The 17,705-nt window shown below is 35.8% G+C and overlaps 1 protein-coding gene across 1 annotated transcript in view; it reads right to left on the reverse strand.

Annotated features, from left to right (window-relative positions):
• Positions 1–17,705, reverse strand: part of Lama2 (laminin subunit alpha 2) — a 555,405-nt gene that overhangs the window by 20,899 nt on the left and 516,801 nt on the right. Inside the window, exons 52-56 of the mRNA XM_077801650.1 lie at positions 16,419–16,430; positions 13,414–13,534; positions 10,113–10,289; positions 5,317–5,465; positions 119–295 (exon numbers count right to left, since the gene is read on the reverse strand). Of these exons, the coding sequence (XP_077657776.1) occupies positions 119–295; positions 5,317–5,465; positions 10,113–10,289; positions 13,414–13,534; positions 16,419–16,430 (636 nt within the window). The remainder of the gene's footprint in view (positions 1–118; positions 296–5,316; positions 5,466–10,112; positions 10,290–13,413; positions 13,535–16,418; positions 16,431–17,705) is intronic.

Genomic DNA, 17,705 nt, shown 5'->3' on the forward strand with positions numbered 1-17,705 from the left:
CCAGTTCAGTCTTCCAATTCTAAATTAAGACCTTCATAATTTCCTTTCCTCATGATTTTGGATAATGTTAGTGATCCTCAAATTGAAAAAAAAAATAGTAGAAAGGAGTATTACTTACACAGAGTTAATAACAAGATTCCACACACAGCCTTCAAAAGGAGGAATGTTTCTGAGTGGGGGAGGTTGGAATTCAGGTGGAGCACCCCCAATGAAAAGCTTTTTGACTTCAATAGCCTGTTCTACTGTGAGATTTTGCATGTGTCTTTTATCTTCATCGACTTGAACAGTGAAGATGCTAAGATTTTTAAAATAAACAAACATGAATCACATATTATTCAATACAGTTGGAAATCTCCTTCCTGCCGCCCCTCACCCATCCTTTCTACAGCATTTAGGTGATCCCCAATTGGCTGATTTGGAACTCCACATTAACCACTGTTATTCTTTCCCCAGCATTTTGTCCCTTATCTCTCTTAACTGTCCCTGAAAGCTTACTGAAATCAGGCAATGTGCAGAAGCAAAATGAGCCTCTGGTAGAGGGGACAGCTGTAGTCTGAAGCCCAAAGCATGAGCCTGTGAGCGCAGGGGCTCCTGTGCTGAGCAGTGATGTCTAATCCTGTAAGGATCAGTTGGTTAGGCACAGCATGGGGTCACATTTTGTTTGACTCTTTATTTTTTGGTTTGTGCTGGCTATTATCTTCTTGCTAGGGGACAAACTGTACTCCTGAGAGCTTCGACTGCAGGAATCAACAGCAAACACTGTACAGTATGTTGTTTTATAAAGATTGTAGCTGCTGGCTTTTGAATAGAAGAGGCAGGCAAGAACACCAAGCTCATTGTTCCTTGCAACAATTTTCCTTAGTGGCTGTTTCATTACTTTCCCTAATTTGCTTATGAGAGATAACTCACACACGACTAATTGAAAACCTCATGCTACTGATTTACAATAATCCTTGGATCCTGGGGCAAAGAATCAGGAGACAAAGTTGCAATGACCAAATGCATTTTCTCTTTTGTTGTTGAAGTAGGTTTTGAGCTTGGTTCCAACAGTCATCTGGGTGCCATTAGTGATAAATGTCATCAATATTAGTCACCAGCCCCAAGATCATAAATGGATCACTGAAAACTTACTTCCTATTTGAAAATAAAACCAAAGTACTCTGGTGGACAATGCAGTCCTAAAGGGCTATCTTACTTGATTTTATAAGTTAAAAACAAAACAAAAACACATACACATGTGGAACTGGAAACAATATAGTAAGGCAACAAATTGTTACTGATTATGGATCCACTTTGATACAATTCAAAAGAGAAAAGAACAAAAGATGGATTTTGCTATGGCTCAAGATATCACTTTTCAAGGGGGTGTACAGGGAATTGGTCAGATTTAGTTTCAAAGGAAAAAATAGGTTTTTAAGAAACGAGATTGTGGAAGAATATGTAGGCAAATATCAGGAGGTGCAACTTCATTGCTAAGAGTATTGGAGGTTTAGGAGACTTAAGAAGCCTCTCACTTCTGGATATGTGTGACTCACTGAGATACCCCTACCCCCACTCCCACCACCCCATGTTTCTCCCTTCAATTAAAAGCAATCCTTTGCTTACAGATGAAGTGGTGCTTCTAGGGGCTTTAATGAGTGTGTAAGCCACTCTTAAAGAGAGCAAATCTCTGCTCTTGATTAGAGTTTTAAGGAGCCAGGAGCCCTCCTTTTTCTGGTGTAGATTCTATAGTTGGCTTCTGCCCCAAGGACCATGATATAAGTCCTTTGCTACTAGATCCTGGGGTAGTGATGTGGAATGAATGAGGGCTTTCAGAAGGAACAGACTGGAATTAAGTGCTAGTGTGGAAGCCTACTAGTGCTGTGACCTTGGGCAAGTTATTTAATCATGCTCAATTTCATTTCATTCATTTATAAAATGGAGATAAAAATACCTACTTCAAACACTGGAAAACATTAATTAAGGGTTTCCCCCGAGGCTGTTTTACTTAATAAGGGCATTGCTAGAAGACAATAGCTGGATTCAGCTCATATTTTACACATTAAGTGCATCAAATCTAAATGATTTATGTAGTACTTAGGTACAGAAGGACTTTACCAACGTGGCCATTATGAATCTGGTGTGTTTTCTATTTTTTTTTAATTCATGTAAAAACTTTTTACTGAGGTTCTTCTTCTTTGTGCAAAACACCATAATAAATGCTGCATTACCTATTAATATTATGACAGGTCAGCTCTATTGTCATTATTTTCTTTTACAATTTTAGCGGTTGATTCTTAGGGTTTCATAATTAAATGTTTATATATATATATATTTAGTTGTAGATGGACACAATATTTTTATGTATTTATATTTATGTGGTGCTAAGGATCGAACCCGTGCCTCACACATGCGAGGCAGGCATTCTGCCCTGAGTTACAGCCCCAGCCCCTCATAATTAAATATTTTATTACTTACATTCTTTTCCTTTTTTGTTCAAAATATTGGTCCAAGACTTTTGTTTCTTCAAGCCACCACCAATTGAATTGCATATTAAGTATCTTGACATTGTAATTTACATGAACAAAATTGAATCTCAATGATAAGGAAGAAAATATTTGGGTGGTAGTATCCAAATCATGCTCTCCTTCTGGAAACCCCAATTATGCCTGAAATATCTGACCCAACTTCATGGTCTTTAGCCTCATTTGGTGCCTACATGTAGAATGCTTTCGCAGAGGAGAAACCCAATTCAGTTGCTTATCTTAGTTGCCTATTCAGCCATTTCAGGCCCTCATCCAGTTAGAACTGCTGAGGTAGATGCTGGGAGAAGTGTCAGAGGCTAGAGCACTCACAAAAAGCAGAGGTCACCGGAGTACCAAGAAATTAGATAACAAAGTGATTGAAATGAAATTTTTTTTTTCCAGAGGAAGGGGTAGAAAAGAAGAACAAATGAGGAAAGAGGAGTGAAAAGAGGCAGAGGGGGAGACAGAAGTTTGATCTTGGGAAGTTTGTCCTATAATTTGGTCAAAACCCAATGATTTTATGAGGTGGTATTAAAAACACAATCTTATCCAGGGTTTTAGGAAAACCTAAATGGTGACTGACATTTATGGTCTCAAAAGTGTTGAGAGAAAGCAATATTCTTGAAGTATATTATAATCAACTTGAAGTAAAAGAAACCTTTAAGGTCACAAGTAAGGATAAGAATAAATAGTTTGTCAAGCATGGATGGAAGTATTTAAGACAAATATGTCTGGGTTAAAAACCTGTCTCTGTGTTTCTGATATGTGATTTTGTGCAATTCAGTTACTTCTTTCTCATCCATGATGAAATAATATTAATACACTTCTCATGGACATTTAGAATAATTAACAAGCAATGTCTGTGTAATATTTGACAAATAACATCATAGAATTGGTATATGAAGCATTAAAATGTTTCAGAGTGAAGTTCAGGTGGACATTAGTGATCTCTGGTTAATCAGTTTTATGGAGTACCTTCTTATAAAGTAGAGGGTAATGCTGTTTCGACCTTAGAACACTGAAAAAGACATTATGGAAGCAAATGTGTTCTTGTTTTGGCACAGAGTTCAGTGACTACACACTAATATGTTCAACATTATCCTGTAATTAACAGTGAATGGCAAGACCGTTTGTTTATATGGCCAATTAGCAGAATGACCAGTTTTCAGGGATGTACTATCCACTGAGCTTAATCAAATGAAGGCTGGATTGATAGTCAACAGCTGTGAAGCTGGCATAATAAAATGCCCTTCTTGAAGAGACACCTGTTAAAAGGACACCTTAGTACAACCTCATAATGCATTTGGGGATTTCAAAATTCTTTCTCTAGAAAATAATACATTTTGGGTGATCTGGGATCAACTATATTTCTCAAATTTGCATTTCTTAATTGAAATACTTTCAAGTTCACAGACTCTTAAAAAAAAGTTCTTCCCACAGTAAGAAGTATTCATTTTTGGCAAAGGGCATAAAATCTAGTCAAGAAGAAATGTAAAATCATAATCTAAAGTGTTCCTTCAGGTTTGAACGCAAAAATCCAGTCTGCTGTTCTTTTTGGAAACCACAACTACAATATCTGGCTGTTAAATTGGTAAAAGTTCTGATTTTGTCCAACTATTGATTGCTCATTTGTCTTAATCATGGTTTCTAAACATCTTGGTTAGTAGACGCTGCAGGAATGCTTAGCATCAATTCAGCCTACAACCGAATGCTCTATGTAATAATAACAAAGCGAGCTGAGGAAAGCTTTAGTATTTACTTAGATGATAAGAAATCCTTATTATTCATCTAAACTGTTATCTATACAAGAGGATAATTAGAAAATATAGATCTTTAGCTACAGAATAGCAACTGCTTGTTTGAACTATTGCTACACATTCATACTTGTGTTTCATTTAAAAGTATTCTCTGTGTTTTGAGGTTTCATTATATTTGATTTCTAGCTCTTTTCTATGCTTCAGTCTAATAAATGGATTTCTTGTTTGGAGGGCTGAGGCCTCTGCAGTCTCTGGGTTTCTGTTTTCTTTTTCTCTAACTGTCCTTCAAAACTAATTAACTTTCTGAGTTGTACAATATTTTGATGAAAAATACTGATGAATTTCCAATAAAGAAAGTATTAAGTATGGTAACAACGGAAGAAGCAGGAAATCGGTTTGTGTACTGTTAAAGCCAATTCCCTAGATCAGAGCAAGGGGAGCAGGTGCTATTGTGGATCCGTGGAGTGGAGGTCTCCATGGAAGGATTGTGGGGTAGTGGCCATTCCCCTTCTCTACCTTGACTCTGATCCCTCATGAAGGTACTGCAGGAACTCTGCACACCCTGGGGAGGAGACAGGGATGAAACACGCACACAAGAGGCTCAGCAGGTCATGCAGCTGCTGTCGCCACGCTACCATATCTGTGACAGGTTTCTAAGCAGCTGCCATAACTGCTTTGGAACCTGAATGAAATCAGAGCTGCCAACGGTTGCTGGCTCTGGCTGAGCTTTTACGTGAGCTTTACTATGTGCATGCCTTATTTGAGAAGAGAGTATTGAGAGATGAAGAAGGAGGGATTTTTCTTATCTCTAGATTCAGAAGATTCATTTGGTTATTCCAGAGGTGGAACAGAGACCTGTAGAGGATAAAGCTGTTAAGAACAGAATTCTTAAGGGCCTGGCTAAATGAGGTTCCTGAAATACAAAGTGTAAGAAAAGGAAATTAAGGTACTTTTTCATTTTATGATGGATAGTATATCTAGACACACTGAAGTTCAGGCAGAGACCAAGGCTGGAAAGGAAGTTGACACAGTAAGTATTCTAGTGCTATAGTTACCCTCTAGTTCTCTCCACATGAACAGAATGTTCTCTCCCATCATGAAACAGACTTGGCTCTGGTCTGACAACAATTTTCCTCATTGTTCGTGTCCCCATGGAGAGATGCACTTCCAGACGCCCCTTGTTGAGGAATATGGCATAATAGGCCTGCAATGAGAAATGGTTATGGAAGATGAAAAGGAGACTCATCTATGGCTTAGCTGTAAGATGTTCTGACAGAGCCACAATTTCATCTGGCCTGAGATCTTACTGAAGACAACTCAATATTTTCTTAAACAGAGTTGTTAGAGCATTTGGCAATGTCTTTTTAACCATTTACCGTTTTTGCTTGTTAGATGATGTGGAAAGTGCAGATAGTAATATAGCAGTTCTCTGCCAAGCAGGTTTGTAATGCTGAATCTAACAGCTGTGTTTGAATTGGTCCTCTAACTCACAAAAGAACACAAAGGGTGTCCACAAAATCTGTCTCTCTTGTATTCACAGGCGCAAGGCTGGCCTCTGGAAATGAGGTCTGACTCTCAACCTCATGGTATTTTGAATGTTTAGACTTCAGTTTGCTCTCGATCTGGTGTGATAGATTTCTATCACAAACATGTAACTTGTCTCCCACATTTAGAAAGAAGGAGACAATTTTTTCATCCACAAACACGTCTGCCTCTTCTTGCTATGGTTACCATAGCAACCAGTATGGTTTTGATATCTGATTGTGAACCCCAGGGAGCATGAATGCAGTCCTCGTCCCCAAAGCAGATGCCAAATACATTTCCTTTCTTGTGGACCACTGGGCACCCACTGGACATGATCACAGGGTCCTCACGAGTAACCTATGGCAGTGGAGATGGTTTCTATCAAAATCCTCATGTCTTCAATACTGTACTGAGTCATCTACGCAGGTCCACATCCAGCACAAAATGATCTGAGGATCTAGATTAGTACTCACCATTCCCCAAAGGGGCAGCCACAAACTACTTACTTGAGCATTTCTCAGCTGTTTGACATCACAAACCCATTTAGCAGAACACAATCACAAACAACACTCTGCATATCAAAACTGTTATCTTTGAAAGCTAAAACATGTCAATTTAATCAGCGTTGATTCTACAACAGACCAGTACTATTTAACCTCCTTTCCTTCTTCAGATAACAATCACTATGCAATTTTTAAAAATTAGATATTAGATATTCATTATCATTAAAATTCTGGAACATTAAATTTTGTTTCTAATTTATTTTGTGCTATAGTACTTCATGTTTTCTTATTTTAATTGTTTTAATAGGAACATGCTCTAGTTAAAGAAATATCCTGAACGCTGGTGACTCAGGTCCACTTAATTAGTCCTGATGAGGGAAATTTGAAGCCAGTAAGTAGGTAGTACTTCATTATTCTGCAATGAGCAAGGAAACAAATATAGGGTAGTAGAAATGTATTTTGGAATGTTAGGTCTGGTCCCCCTATTATAACTAGCTTATCATTTGTAACAGTGAGAAAATAATTTTATTTTTCAGGATTAAAGGATAAAGGATTTAAAGGAGCTCTCATGTTTTATGTTTATTCAGTGATTATTTTGTGCAGTGAAAAATGAAATATTGCTTTTCTCCCTCTACTCTCCAAAAAATATTTTATTATGACTATTTGACACATTCCTCATAGTGGGATATACATACAAATGATGAAGTTGTGTTCATACTGTGCAGTAAAATCTGCCTCTGAATCCATCACTTAATTTAAGAAACTATTGTTATATCTCCTATGAGCTTCTTGATCCCATCTACCTCCTTCCAGAGGTAAATACATGTCAGAGGCAACCACTAATATGGATTATACCTTCATTATTTCCATGTTTTTAAAAAGTTATTTTTAAAAATGCACATATACATACCTGTAAATGGAGTTATTTACTGCTTCTTGTATTAAAATCTATAAATAGTGTCATTTTTCATTTCCATATGGTTTCTATCCATCCATGTTGTCTTGTTTAATTACAATTTATTCCTTGTGTCTACTCTTAGTATCCCATTATGCAAAAATGCCAGTTTGCTTATTTGTTCTCGGGCTGATGAGGATGAGGTGGTTTCTACTTTTTCTGCTATGGTTAGAAATGTTTCTATGAACATTCTTGTACATGTCTTATTAGGCAGCTGTGAAAGAGTCTGGGCATACACATGGGAGTGGAAAGTTCAACTCTATAAGATTGTGCCAAATCACTTTCCAAAGAGACTGTAGCCACTCCCTCTTTTCTTCCAGCTGTGATTGAGAGTTTCCTTTGACCAAGGTCTTCCCAATACTTGGTACAATGATATTTCCCAGTGTTTTATCATTTTAAGTGGTCTAAAAATCTAGTGTGGCCTGAAGTTGCACTTCTCACATTACACTGAGGTTGAATATTTTAAAAATATTTTTGGATTAATCATGTTTTCTCTTCTCTGAAATGTCTAGTCAAATCTTCATTATTGTCTGTGGTTTTTTTTTTTTTTTGGTTTGTAAGAGTTACTTTTATTTGCTGGTTATCAGATTTTTTAAAAAAATTGACCTTTAATGAATGAATGAATGAATTATGTGGTGCTGGGATCAAATCCAGAGCCTCACCTGTGCTAGGAAAGTGCTCTATCACTGAGCCACAACCCCAGTCCTATTTACCAGATTTTTGAAGGTTATATATTCAGTAACTTTCCAGGCTGGGGCTTGTGGTGTGTGTGTGTGTGTGTGTGTGTGTGTGTGTGTGTGTAGAGAGAGAGAGAGAGTTCTAATATTAATGATTTTTTTTGGCTTCTATTTTGTTCAAAAAACCCTTCTCTTCCTCAAGATTGAAAGTTATCCTTCCATATTTTCCTCCAAACATGTTATTTTTCTTTCTATATGTAAGACTTTAATTCACTTGGAATTTATCTTTTTGGTTTGATATTAAGAAGAAATTCAGCTTCATTCTATTCATATAGATCACCAATTGTCCTAATATCATTCACTGAATGGGTTCACTGTTTTCTTAATGACTCGAAATGCCACTGGAGTGTCAAATGTCATGTCCATCTATGTTTGGGATAGACAGGGTTTTCTTTTCTGTTTCACCAGACAGAATTTTCCATGAATGAATATCACAGCACTACAATCCCAAACTCTCATAATGTGCTGATATCTGATAGTCTAAGCTTACCATCTTATTCTTCAATTTCAGGAGTTTGGGAGGTTTTGGTCTTTGATGGAAATTTTTATTGGTACGTTATAATCATACACAATAGTGGGACTTGTATATGCAAACAATATAACAGTATAACTTGGTCAATTTCAATTCCAGTACCTCCCCTTTTCCCTCTTTTCCTCTTTACCCAGGTCTCCTTTCTATTATGATATAAGATACTGAAATTGAATCACTTTTGGGAGAATTGACATATTTTTAATATTGAGTCTTTCCATTAACATGTTGAATACACTCATTTATTAAGGACTACTTTAATGCCTTTCAATACACTTTTATAATTTTCTTCATCTAGGTCTAACTTGTTATATTTATTCTTAAATTTTATACTTATTCTTATAGTATGTTTACTTATACTTTTTTCAGTTCAATAATAATAACTATTCTTGGGTTTAAATTCATAACAAATGTTTGTATTATTTTTCTATTAAGAATAGTTGCTATAAATTTTTACAGATGGCTAAAGAAATTTCTTCCCCTTCTCACTTTATTTTAAAATTATGAATGGGTGTTATGTTTCACCCAATGTTTTTTCTGTATGTACTGGGATGATTATAGGATATTTAGATTTGCTAATATTAAATGATCCCTGCATTCCTGAGATAACCCAAATTACTCATGGTTTCTATATTTTTAAAAATTCTATTTGCTAATATTTTGTGCAGGCTATATTATTTTTAGAAAAAGAATAAGATAAGACTTTATCACATATATTATTGATTAAATATTAAATTCTAAAATTAATTTTAAAAAACACATACAATAAAAAAAATCACATTTGGTTCACAAAGGTATGGGCACATTCAAGGCCATACTTGTAAAGCATTTCACTTTTCTGATAATGGTGGGCTAGGTAATTTCTATGAACGCTTTTATTGAGAAAAAAATAGGTTAACTGAAAAAAATACAATGAAAAATTATAATGGAGGGTATTGAGGAGTACCAAAAGAAGTAAGAGTTCTGATGCCTAAATCTGAGTAGTTGAGGGATTGTTTTTAAAAGAATCAAATGATTAGGGAATGTAAATACTCAAAGCAGATGCTCCTTAGGCTTTATTTTAACATTCTTGAGTGAGACTGGGCTATAGTGGTTCATGCTTCTATTGATTGGGTGCCATCTGCCTCTCCTATGCCAGGTCCTTCTCTGTGTCCAGAGAAGCTGGATTGTTCAAACTCTAACAGACAGCATTGCCTCAGCTAGTACAACTGGGAAGCTGATCCTAGAAGAAATTTAAATTTAAATTGAACAAACCTTAGCTGAATCTCTACAGATCTGATAAAGTGTTAACCTTAAAGAAAAGAAGATTAATATAATTTGAATAGATTATAAGCTTCCCACTTACATATGAATATGCAAAGTACTATATGAAAGGTTGGTGCAAATATAGGTGTGACTCGGCACCTCAAATTGACAACATGAAAATATAGAAAAGTCAATTGCCCTAAGAAGGTGATGTGGGGGAAATAGGAAGACAATAGGATAAATGGAATGATTAATACTGGTTAGCCAAAATGAGAGTTGAAATCAATGATGTGAATATAAAAATACACAAGCAATTGAAGCACAAGGGAAAATCCATTGTTAACAGGGGTGAGAGTACCTGTCCAGTCTGCCTCCGTTTTCTCCTAGGTGGTGCTGATACTCCTCCGCTTCCCAAGAGAATGATCCCAGACTCATTCTTGGTGCTGAAGGACAGATTGATGTCTGTGCCTACATCAATCGACACAGGAACAAGTTCCACAAAACCAGGCTTGGGGAAGCTAACTATGTAAACGTTCTGGGTAAAAGGAGAAGAGGAGAAGAAATCATTAGAAATGAATTTTAATTTCTTCATCGCAGATGCTTCTTTCCACACAGGCCATGTGATTAGTAAATATACTGTGGTTTAGAAAGCATAAAAACCATTGTTATGTGGAATACTTAAATGCAGTTGAAGAAATATTATTTCTAGTTAGAACTTTGAATATTTCGAGAAGTTCGGGTTAAGATTAAAATGATGAGCTGGGCATGGTGGTGCACGCCTGTAATCTCAACAGCTCAGGAGGTTGAGGCAGGAGGACAGCCTCAACCAAAAGCAAGGCACTAAGCAACTCAGTGAGACCCTGTCTCTAAATAAAATACAAAATAGGGCTACAGATGTGGCTCAGTGGTCAAGTGCCTCTGAGTTCAATTCCTGGTTAACCCTTCCACCAAAACACAAACAAACAAACAAAAAAATCAAAATGATGGCCTTGGCTTTCAGTCTAGAACTTCTGATTAAAAACAGAGATCACTATTGACAGATAACATTTTCTTTCAGTTTAAGTCTACCTTGCTAGTCAGATACATTATTAAAATTATTATTAAAATTATTGAACCTATAATTTTAGCTATGGGGGAGGCCACATTGGAGAATTACTCAAGCGTAGGAATTTGAGATCAGCCTGGGCAACATAATGAGACTTTTGTCTCAAGAAAAAAACAAAACAAAACAAAACAACAAAATCCCTTCAAACAAAACACCTGACTACCTTGTAAAATCTCCTTGAAAATATTATAATCAATCCCTTGATTATACTCTATCAATTATTTTTTTGTTTGAAAGATGAGTAGAGCATGGTCTATGTCTCATTCTTCTTCTTGATGAGTCCACAAGCAAAATGTTCATTAGTTATTAAATATGTAAATACTTTCTGGAAAAAAAATTTAAAAATTGGAGCCTTAAAAACAAAACTTTAAAAATACTATTTTTTTCTCAAAATGAAAATTATACCATTGTTCTGACTGATTATAAAATTAAGCTGGGTGTGGTGGCTCATGCCTGTAATCCCAGTGGCTTGGAATGCTGGGACAGGAGGGTTCAAAGCCAGCCTCAGCAACTTAGCAAGGTCCTAAGCAACTTAGTGAGACCCTGCCTCAAAATAAAAAAGTGTTCCTGTGTTCAATCCTTGGTACCAAAAACTAACTAAATAAGTAAACACAATAAAATAAAATTAATAAACTATGTTTTAGACAGTAATCAAGTGCAAAATGGACAATCCCAAAGCTATGTGGAAATGGATCCTTTTTTTAAAATATTTTTTTTTTACTTTTTTTTCAATATCTTAATTTTGTTTGTTTATTTATTTATTTATTTATGTCGTGCTGAGACTGGAACCCAGTGCCTTACATGTGCGAGGCAAATGCTCTGCCACTGAGCCACAACCCCAGCCCCAAACAGAGCCTTTTTATAATTTATCCATTCATTCATTTTACCTTTCACAACCTTTACCCCTTTCTTTCTGCTCCTCCCTGCATTTAAACTGAATCATGGCAAGCATATTCATTTGAGATCTCTTTTGCATTGAAGTTTGTGGGCAATGTCTCTCTGTCAGTAAATACAGACCACCATTACTTTTAATTGCTGGGGGACTTTTTACTACTATCAATGTGCTTGCATTTATTTAGGCAGGTGCATGTCTTTGGGCATTTATGGCACTTAATATATTCATTTTTGAAGTTCTGAATTGCGCTGGAGTAAAAACAAGGGATCCTTTCATGTGGGCTGTCTTTTCCCTCCACAGTGTTTCAAGCCCAGTTCAATGACACAAGAGCAGGTAAAATGTGTAATCTACTTTCTATTCCAATTTTCAAATCACAGAGTTTTAGATAGTTCAGATAAAACTACTGTGCAGACATTTCAATATTTATCCAAATCAAATTTCTTCCTCACATTTTCCTCGTAAAATAATTTCTGGTTACTGCAAATCGCCTTTACAGACTCATCATTTCCATGCATACAGACTATTCATTTTCTGGACAGTTTTCCATCTTCATGTATATATCTTTTGAATGTGGATGAGAGTTAGGCTTTGAAGATTAAAATGCTCTGTAACATTTTCTTTAAGAAGCAAGTATGGATCCTTAAAGTTTTAATTCTTGATGTATTTCCATTTTCCTTCTTCCTAAGCTCAGGGTGAGTGTCTATGGCCAATTCTAAATTGGAGCCTGAGGCTATGAACAATGAAGTCCTGACAGTTCTGTTCCAGTCTTTAAACCTCATGGCTCTGAAGGCAGATTCACTCTTTCTTTTTCCCTGTCTTCTCTTCATTTCCTTGAACTTTACTGGAGTGCTTTAAAACTATTTTAATCCAAAGAAGCCGTCAAAATGAACAATTGTATGGTATCAGGGAAATTAAAAATTTGTGTGATATAGTTAACATTTTCTTATTTATAAAACTCACCACCATTGAATGCCTATAAAATTCTTATTAATGTTTTCTATTGACAATTGGCTTTTGTTTATGTTTCAAGAGAGCAGAGCTGTGTCCTCAGTCTTTCTCACATGTGGATCAACTCTAACTGGGGAGTCTTTGGAATAGTCATGCGGAATCCAGGGCCTCTTACAAGAAAAAATAAATAAAAAATCAGAGATTCTGGAGATTTTGGCTAACAAAGACTTTCTGTTATGTTACAGAAGTCTTTGCAAAGTAGGAAGTTGCAAGTCCCCTTCTACATTACTTCAAAGACAAGGGGCTATACCCGAATGGGTATGGTACAAATTACTACTCTTTCTAAAAATGCTTAAACTCCTAATACATTCTCAAAAAAAATTAATGTTGCTAATAGAGCTATATATAATGCAGATAGATAAAACGAATCTAAAATAGATGACAGAAAATGAGAAAAAGTAGTGTTGGAAAGGAAGGGAGAACCAGAGATATATTAATATCAAAGATACATTTTCTTCATTTGGGAAAATGGAGCACAATCTCCATAACACAATTACCATCACAGAACTTTATAGAATGCTTCAATCTTGCTTTACCATTTATGTATAGCTAAGACCAGGATCTGTAGAAATATATTAACAAGAGCACCCAAACTAAGTAAATGAAAAAGTGATAGGGATGTGTTTAGGGAGGCTTTAAAAACAGACTAACCTCCAGCGAACATCCTTTGGTAACGCCAACGTAATCAGGACTACTGAGTATGTTGTATGGAGTTCTTGAAATTTCAATATCTTTGAGGCAGCCAGAATATTTCTTCACATTTACTTCTGGCCTATTGAACAGTCAAATGGAAAACAAAAGCAAAGTCATGAGTGTGATGGCAGCAACGTCTCTGACGATGGGAGGAGGTCATATGGAGCAAAGTGGCACATAGCTCAGTCCATGTCTATCAAACTGCTCATGCGCACATGTACCTAGCACACACCATGCTTTCCAATATCTGCTGGTTGACCACTCTGCAGAAGAAGTCTTGTTGTAGTTCTTATTCTCTTTAAAATAATTTCTCATAGTATTCCATACAAAGTACAGAAATTAATTGTTGTCTTCATGTGCATAATAAAGAGTTTCTTTTTTCCATTAAAGATAAGAAAATTATGAATAATCAAACTACACACAAAACATTTTTTAAAATTTACTTCAAATTTAGGGAAAATAGCTGGAACCATTAATTTTGAAAAAAAAAAAATTCTCTTAGTGAGATTTTGGAGAAGGCAGTTAAAGAATAATGAACATTTTTTAAAAAAGCTTTTAAGTAAAGCAAAGCCTAGAAACATTCTTCTGGGTTATGTAGCCTAAAAAACAGATATTTAAAAATTAAGTTACAAATCAACCCCAAAGTTTATATTCTATATTGGAGCAATAATGAAGCAAAGCAACTAAATGTAAAAAGAAAAATACATTATTTTTTCCTATAGGTTGGGAAGTGGCTTCTATACTCACACTAAACTTGAATGTTTACTTTCTGCTTACTGCTCTTTCAAACAAAGCCAACCTGCCAGAAGATTGGAAAATGAACCCTTTGCCTTTGAGAACAGCATGTTGCTCTGAGTTACTATGTGACATTATATATGTGATCTGACTTCTCCAGGACTCAGTGCACTTAGATATGAAGTGGACATGATAATAATAATGGGTAGTACCTGCATTTATCATGTTGTGAAATTTGGATAGGTCAAAAAAAGAGCACAGCACATGTAAGTGCTCAATAAACATAAACTAGCAGTATGTCCATGGTGCTGACCCCTCCTGAGTCTAAAACAGTGCTGTCCAACAGAAATTTCTGTGATGATGAACACATTCTATTCTGCACTAAGTCAAGTGTTACTAGCCACCTGTGGCTACTGGGACTTGCAAGGTAGCTTGTGCCAATAGGAACTGCATATTGATTGTTATTTGTTTTTAACTGAAAGTTAAATAGCCAATAGGGCTAGTGACAATTATGCTGAACAGTGAAGGTATATAGAGGTAAACATGCGATTTTTCCTTATGTAGTGTTAATATCTTGAAAAGTGTCCAGTCCACACCAATATTGTGCTTGATAGGGTAATGATTAATTCTCTCCTTAAAGTCCCCTGATGCCAAGTTTTTCTTTTTCATCTTAATAAAAAACACATGGCATGAGGAAAAACAGGTGGGAAAGCAAATTAGAACCTGGCAGTGTGTATTAGGTGATTTATTTCATGTCAGGTATTTATTCAGTCCCCCACCCCCAGCCCTCTCTCGCTCTGGAACTTTTCCTTTGATCATTTCCTTTGGTTCTCAAGGTCTCCTCCTCCTGTTCTTTCAGTTAGTAGTTCTGAAGAACATGCCTAACTGGAAGGTAAGTATTGAGCTAAGATTCTTCTTGTAAAAAGCAGAGGGAATAAGTGAATTTCATTTGCAGTGTTCATTTGCTTCCAAATTTTCCTTTAGGGGAAGAAAGATTTATCACAGTTTTCTCAGAAGTCTTGTAATAAAGTACATTTGTCCTACAAGTTCATTGTTTCATGGAAATATAAAGTACCATTTCCAAATACAATGACTTAGCAAGCTGAATGTTCTGAAAATCATGAGGGGTAAGTAACGACAAATGGAGATCAGATTCCTAAAGGTAGTCATAGGTCTCTGTTTCCTGAGGGTCACCACTCAAGGGCAAATTTCAAAGCTGCACAGTACCATTCCAGAGTTTTATTAACATATATTTCAACTGGAAGCCAGACTTTGCCTTTTAGTCATCTCAGCAAACAGATAGCATGATTAGTCTCATAACAGTATCATGATAAAACAACTGTTTCATTTTTTCCCACTTTCTGATATTAAGTCTGGCTTTGCTTTAAAATTTTCTTGGATCCATTAGACTTCATTATCTCCTATCCAGAAATTTGGCATAGTTAGGCTCTTAAATGCTAAGATACCACAAATCAGCTCTAGCCAGAGTGTGCCAACCCTGCACATCTCTGGGGTTGATGACTCATCTACAAAGGCTGTTAATTCCTGCTAATGCCTGTCTGTAAGTAAGAATTAATGCACCTGAGAAGGTAGGGGGACCATTCGAAAACTTCTTCACTGTTAATTCAAACAGTTGTTTTAAACAGTATTTCCAGAGATTCCTTTCACTTGGCTCCATAGCTAATTCTAAATAAACACAGCAACTACATAAGCAGCTTTGCTAAGAGGTGCAAAGGCCCCGTGGATATTTGCATATTTGCAGGCCTGCAAAAAGCAAGGAGGCAGTGATAAGCATTTGGGAGCACTGGTAGACTGTTCAGCAGACAGCCTGGCACCAGGGAAGCCAGAGTCTGGAGAATCAAGAGACCTCTTTGCTCTGTCCCCCTGGAACTAGATTGTGCCCATACACTTGAGCAGTGGTGCTTGGAGCATGTGCTACTGGTCAGGAGTGGAGCACTGCACAGTTGGTTGAACAAGTAAGCAGAGCAAATCTGTCGTTGCTGGTGAAATATCTCAAATTGCAGCTCAACTGATGGTGGGGAAGCAGCAGCATCTTTGTAAGCGAAGGGCAGCATGAGAACTCTCTCAGAATGCATTATTTGCTCATGAAATGTACTATGAATAAAGCTGCGCGGGTGTGGCTCTGCTTCTGCACTGCTGCTTATCTAAGAAGCCATATTTAGCCAACCCATGCACTTGAAGGAGGCATGCATAAATTTAAATTTTACCTTGCTTTCATACTAAGTCAAAGGGGGGAGAGAGAGAGAGAGAGGAAAAAAAAAACAATTTACTTATAATTGCATTTTCATTTAGCAAAACAATAAACTTTAACCATAAATCTTCTTTTAAAAAAACTCATCTCACAGAGAAGAAATTAAAAAACCTGACAGAATAGAAAATAGACATGTGCCCTTGACTGAAGTGAAATTAGAATTCAAAGATGACCAGTTTCCACACTTTTCTCTTGAATCATTTTTAGTTTGGAATATAAATTTAAAGTACTTATTCCATCAATATAATAAAAGGGAAAATGCACAAACATAGTGTTTATGAGAAGCTTATGAATACTGCTCTCAAATAACTTGAGCTTAACAAAATATCTAAAAAATAATTTAAGTTATTGGTTATTTAATAACTTAAATAACCAATAATTAATTGGTTCTTTTGTCAATCACAAATATACATCTAAAGATTATTCTGAAATAATATACCATACTACGATAATATTACAATTATAAATGCTATACTGAGAAAATTAAAAAAAAAATCTCAGCAAAGCAGATTCACTGGACATGTAGTCTCCAAAACAACTAAGACAAAATCTCTTCTCTATGAAATTACATATCCATGGTTGTAGATCGTTCCTAAAAATCACTTTATGATAATTAAAATCACCACTAGAATAAATGAAGATAGATATAGATAGCCTTTTTTTGAATGCACTCAGTAGAATATAGCTAATGAGTTTACAAAGATAATGTCCTGGTCTACGAGTTTTGATTCAGGAGAAAAACCTTTCAATTTGCATGCTACTGATGAGACTAAAGTTTCACTGCTCCATTAGGAAATAAAAAATAACTGACACCACACTTTTCCACTATAGTATTATGAAATTTCTCCAAATGTAATTTGTCTTTGTGGAGTAGGAACACCTAGATAGAACTTTTATACCCATTAAAAACTATCAAACTAAACAAAATACTCTGTATGTAGTAAACTCTAATGATTTATCCAAATCAACTCATTCCCTTCTAATCAAATTCATTTCACATTTATTAAGGACCAAATACTTTCTATTGTTTTTCTTATGTTTTATAATAAGCATGGCATTGACATTATGGTACAGAAGATTTTTGACATTTTTTTAGTTATTTTTTTGAACTGTCTAAACTATGAGCTAAAGATGTTTCCCCATTCTGCTCACTAAAAAGCATATGTGAAAAATGATGAAAATATTGGCATGGGCATGGGAAAAACTAATACAGTTTTGTATTAGGCATATGGGAAAGCTCCAA

The sequence above is a fragment of the Urocitellus parryii genome, chromosome 8, assembly GCF_045843805.1.
Source record: "Urocitellus parryii isolate mUroPar1 chromosome 8, mUroPar1.hap1, whole genome shotgun sequence".
Classification (NCBI taxonomy): Eukaryota; Metazoa; Chordata; class Mammalia; order Rodentia; family Sciuridae; genus Urocitellus; species Urocitellus parryii.